The sequence below is a fragment of the Lactuca saligna genome, chromosome 7, assembly GCF_052625555.1.
Source record: "Lactuca saligna cultivar CGN05327 chromosome 7, ASM5262555v1, whole genome shotgun sequence".
Classification (NCBI taxonomy): domain Eukaryota; kingdom Viridiplantae; phylum Streptophyta; class Magnoliopsida; order Asterales; family Asteraceae; genus Lactuca; species Lactuca saligna.
In genome coordinates this window covers 126,337,440-126,343,012 of record NC_136423.1, presented here as the reverse complement: position 1 = coordinate 126,343,012, position 5,573 = coordinate 126,337,440, and the positions used below count along the sequence as shown (strand labels likewise).

General features: G+C 35.0%; 1 protein-coding gene across 1 annotated transcript; it reads right to left on the bottom strand.

Annotated features, from left to right (window-relative positions):
- Positions 1 to 323: 323 nt before the first annotated feature.
- On the bottom strand, positions 324 to 2,375 carry LOC145006202 (uncharacterized). Its single transcript, XM_078965298.1, has 5 exons — positions 1,874 to 2,375; positions 1,163 to 1,359; positions 949 to 1,047; positions 793 to 844; positions 324 to 708 (listed from the first exon to the last, which is right to left on the bottom strand). The coding sequence occupies exons 1-5, from the start codon at positions 2,124 to 2,126 to the stop codon at positions 560 to 562; spliced, it is 750 nt and encodes a 249-aa protein (XP_078821424.1). The 5' UTR covers positions 2,127 to 2,375; the 3' UTR covers positions 324 to 559.
- Positions 2,376 to 5,573: the final 3,198 nt, after the last annotated feature.

Below are 5,573 nucleotides of genomic sequence, written 5' to 3'. Positions count from 1 at the left end.
AAAGTCACCGGAAAAGAAGTCTAGAATTGGGAAAATCTTTAATTATCAGTTGGTGTTGAACAACGTGTGTAATATGTATAAGAAAAATGACTCAATGTAATCTTAAAACCCTATAATTTACGATAATGATAGTCTATTTTAACATTTTATATAAATTTATCGGTCAAATATGCAAAAAAAAGCAACCAATTACATAAAATCACAAAAGTTGATTACCGCCACATGTCATTATCCCTTTAAACTAAATCGGTTCAACTATGTTTAATTTTTCGTTTTGATATGAACAAAATACCTCTATTGGTATATTTATATAATTATGGAAGTAAAAGAAGAGAGACATAACAATTCTTCCACTTATTACACTCAACAAATGCAACTAATCCTAAATTGTTCTTACCATATTATTTACGATGCAACATTTACCTTGGAGAAAAAGAAATAGCACCTTTCTCAGGATATTGCGAGTATATATATACATATAAACTATAAAGCCTACGCATGATACTAGTCTCACTAGACAAAGGATTTGTGGTTTAGGGTTTAGAACCGAGTGTGGTTGTTACATATCTATGTCATAACGTGGGACCTGTGCCAGCTGGCGTAAATTTCTTAGTCGTCTTCTTCGTGTGTAAAGTCCAACAAAGTACAAGCTAAACGATAGTACAATAGCAGAGCAATCAAACAAGTCTATAGCATCAAGGTACCTCCCTGCATCACATTTGCATAAACTACTAAAAAAAACAAAAAGTGAAACATTGTTTGCATTTAACAAACATTGAATAGATAACTTACATCTTGGGAGGAAGTCAAAAGGGCTAAGTGTATAAAGAGCACCAAGAAACACCTGCAAACAAGAAATAAGATTCAGCAATTCCTTCAAAACTTAGCACCTAAATACATGTAATCATAATAAACAAGTAAATGAAAGAATGTTTGCTATTTCTTAACTGCAACTAAACGCAATCTGCTAAGATAAGCAACAGGTCTATCAGGATCCATCATTGCTTGAAGCAATCTCTTGACAAATAAAGGCAACTGAAGCACTTGCTGTCACAAGAAACTCACAATCATCACAATTGCTTCAAGAAGAAGAAAAAAAAAAAAAAAACTTAGGGAAAAGACAAAACTACCCCCTTCAATCTGGTGTTAACTGTCAACTTACCAGAATGAAACCGCAAGCACCACCAGCAAAAAGGCAGTTGTACTGTTTAACATTCTTGAGAACATCACGGATCCCTGCATCCTGCTGTTGAGATAATGTTGCTTCGGGGGTCAATTTGGTAATTGGACTGGAGCACATAGGGCACTTGCAAGGCTGAAATGCAGCGACATGGTTCCAATACTCCATGATACAACCACCTGTAGAAAGGTAAGATATGATCCAAAAACTCAATAGATTCTAAAACCCAAGGGAAGAAGGAAGATGATTGCAATTTCCTTAATCTGATGAAAAACTTAAGCCACTGTTGAATTCACATAAAAAGGTAAGATATGATGCAAAGGTTGAAGATAATCACATTCAAGGAGAACCAACAGAGTTTATAGCATAAGTTTGTTGTAATCAAATGGATTGTGTCGTTGCAGATCAGATTTTTCACTGAAACTCCCCAAAAACGAATGTAATCGAAATCATTGTACAGGCTACAGCTGTGTCAACAAACATAGTCGCATTTCTAAGCTACCAACAATGAATTCCTTGTGGTCTAAATTCAGGCTTAATTTCCTTCATTGTTAGACGAATTAATCAATCAGCAAGTAAATGCTATACTGCGATTACTTACCTGATCAATCAAAACCATCCAATTGTACGCATAATTCCTCATAAAGCAAGCAAATGAACAAGCACCGGAAAACATAAAGGATTTTCACATACCGCAGTACCAGTGACCACAAGGACCACGGCATGGAGCGGAGAAGGAGCCGAAGCAGATAGGGCAACAGTCGTCGGTCGGTGGTCCATCGCGTACGGTCAAACTGTTTCCTTCCTTATCTGAAACTAACAAGTTGCCTGTTGTTGATGCTGAGTGTGTTCCAGATTCTTCCATTTCAGTTTCACAAGTAGATGAACCGACGATGAAATTGCCTCCTGATGATGAAAACGGCAACGAATCTTGAACATGTAACATATACGCGTATGATTCGTATCAGAAAATTAGTTAGGGTTCCGATTTTTGTCGATCAATCGCTCTCAACGAAGATATCAGTGGCCTCTGTGTATACACCGACAAAAGAACATCAAAGTTATCTTACTGCTACGAATTCTTTATTAGTTTTCTTTGCTCGTACTCGTGGCCGTCGAGATCAAAAATGACGGTCTCTGGCCGATACTTCTACGTGGAATCTTGTTTGTCCCTCGACTCCACACCTTATTGAATTTATAAACATTTTATATAAATGTTTGAACATTTGTCGAGTACATTTAAAAAACTAAAAAATAATAATAATTTAAAAAGATAATATATCTTTTTATTTGTATATATTTGGTCACTAAGTTATTTATTTATTTATTTATTTATTTATTTATTTATTTATCATTTTATTGTTATACTGTACACATTCAATCATTATAACTGGTTACTCCAGATTAACTGAAAAAAATAACTTACTAAGGTAATATATTTTTCATTTTGTACCTATTTAGTCCTTAATATTTTTTGTATACATTTAATCATTAATATTTTTTTGTTTCAAAATAAGTTCTTTTTATTTTTACACTAATTCAGTACTCATTGGTGAGAGGTGTAAGGTTGTTGATGTTTATGTGTAACGTCTTATTTAAATAAGGCAAAACTCCATAATTATAAATCCATTATTTTAAAAAATCGTTTATTCCAAGTTACATTTATCGAAAATTAGAGTAATATAAGAAATGCAGAATCCTCAATATTATTGATGAGTATGTACAGTCTTGTCTTCACCTTCCCATGATCAACGATCGAACTTGGCAACGTAAACAAGTGGGTAATCACAAAACTTAGCGAGTTTCCCCTAAAATACCTCATACAAAAAACATACTACCATGTATTACGGGCCTACAATCATCAGATTGGAATACTCTAGCTCAATCAGTCATCGGACTAGAATGTCAACATGCAACGGGTCCAACCACTCATCGGAGAGGAATGCCCATGGTTCGTTGGCATGTTGCCTCAACCCGACCACTCTTCTCGAGCATTTGTGCCTACGACTTACAGCCAGCTCGCACCAAGTATATTGGCCTACAACACAAAGCAGTACCACTTCAACCTATCCCACAACCATATGTCGACATATAAATAATCAAGGATCAAGTGGGCAAATAATACAAACAAATATCAATCATACATCTTACTATCGCCTACTAGTCCTCTCATCACTACCAGCTAACCTCTGTAAAATGTGTAACCATAGGTAACCAAAGGTGAGATAGCCACCTGAATAGATGATCCTACTCTAGAGCCACAACCAAACAAGGAACATGCAAGAAAGCCTAGATCAAAAGTTCCCAGGCTATACTACAAGACTACATATAGCCCCTATGACACTCCACTAGACGATAACCAACATACTGGCACTCTAACCAGCATACTACTATTGTTGCATCCTATCATACAAGGATATATACATAAATCTAGCAGATCACTAAAACTCAACAACATCCTATACATAAGGATACATAACCAACAATCCAATGAATGTGTAACCATAAGTAATCATATGTGAGATAGTAAGTAAAAATATATTATTTTTTAACAGGAGTAATCTAATCAAAAGTTGTAGTAGACTAAAAAAACGAATGCATGGATATAAATATCTTTAAAATCCAAGATCATATGAAGAATTTATGACGTTCAGAAACCATGACCTAAGCAATAAAATAGTCGAGATCACGATGGACATAAGCATCAAAATTCTAAAACATTTCATTAATGATTGTCTCATGTAAGATGTCGTGAGAAAAACCTAGAGAAATCATTCATTAGTATTGAATGAGTAAAAAAATGACTTATTTTACAACAAAAATATTAATGACTAAATGTGTACAAAAATATTAATGACTAAATGTGTACAAAATGATAAATATATTACCCTATTAAATTATTTTTACCGGCTAACCTGGTTAATGACTATATGTGTACAAAATGATAAATATATTACCCTATTAAGTTGTTTTTACCGGCTAACCTAGAGTAGCCGGTCATAAGGACTAAATGTGTACAATTTAACAAGTTGAAGGGGTATATGTGGACGAAAAAAAAACTCAGTGACCAAATGTGTACAAATCAAAAAATATGTTACCCTTTGAAGTCATTATCCCAAAAAAAACTACCAACTATTTTTACTTTCAAATTGAAAATAAACTAATTTACACAAAAATATGAAAGATGGAATAGCAAGATCACAAAAAGAAAAATTATTAATTCTTATGAAAATGCGGTAAATGAGGTAAGATGTATGTAGTAATTGAGACTTGTATGGGACTTAAGGTAAATAAAATATTAAGTATTTTTATAAATGACATTCGACAAATTAAACATGCATCATGATGATGGATATAATTATGTAGCACATAACATAAAAATTATAAGAAATAAAGTTGAAGTAACAAGATGAAAAACGGTAGGCATATTGTTAGGAAGTAAAGCAAATAAAACACGAAACTACAAGCACACAAGACATAGCATTTACATGGTGTAGTCAAGTTGACACACGTCAATAGGCATGAGGGAACAATTCTTTATTTATGAAGTCTCAAACATAGGTTATAAGTATGCTTCAACAGAGATTCGTCTACTCACTAGAACTCGAGACACTAACAAATGACTAGCAGGCATCCCTATTTAAAGACTATGGATCAAACCTAAAACCCTAATGAGCCAAGCCCATTAATCTATAGGCCCAAGAAAGGTATCAACCAATCACAATCCGCCATGCATTTGCTTTTAAAGCCTTCATCCTTGAGATACATTGCATGAGCATCAGCCAAACACATGATGGAACATCTTGAGCTAATATGGCTCATCAGGAATGACCATGGTGCATCATGATGGAGCATCCTCCATAATAATAGCACAATCTCCACCAAAATGGCACATCATGCCATCTGGGGTATTCACCTTGAGCATCTTCAACTTCTGAGCATCCTTGGACAATCTTGAGCATCCTAGTGTACATCACATCATATGTGGCACCAAGGGATATCATGGCTCATCAAGAGCATGTGTAGCACACCAAGCATCATAAATGGCACACCCTTGCACCAAGATGGTGCAACTTGTACAAAAGTGGTGCATCCTCTTTAAGTGTGGCACATCAAGATTCCTAAGTGGCGTCTCTTCTCCTTAAGTGGCACATATGCTACCCAAGTGGCGCATCTCCTTCTCAAAGTGGCATATCTACTTATAGATGACACATCCTCTCCAAAAATGGCAAATCCTTGCATCATGGAGCATCAGTGATGCTCAATTCCCTTCTCAGGTGCTCCATTCCCTTATTAGGTGATCCACTCATTTCTTAGGTGCTCCTTTCTTTTCTTAGACACTTCGTTACTTTCTTTGATGCTCCATTCCTTTATCAGATTCTCTATTCTCTTA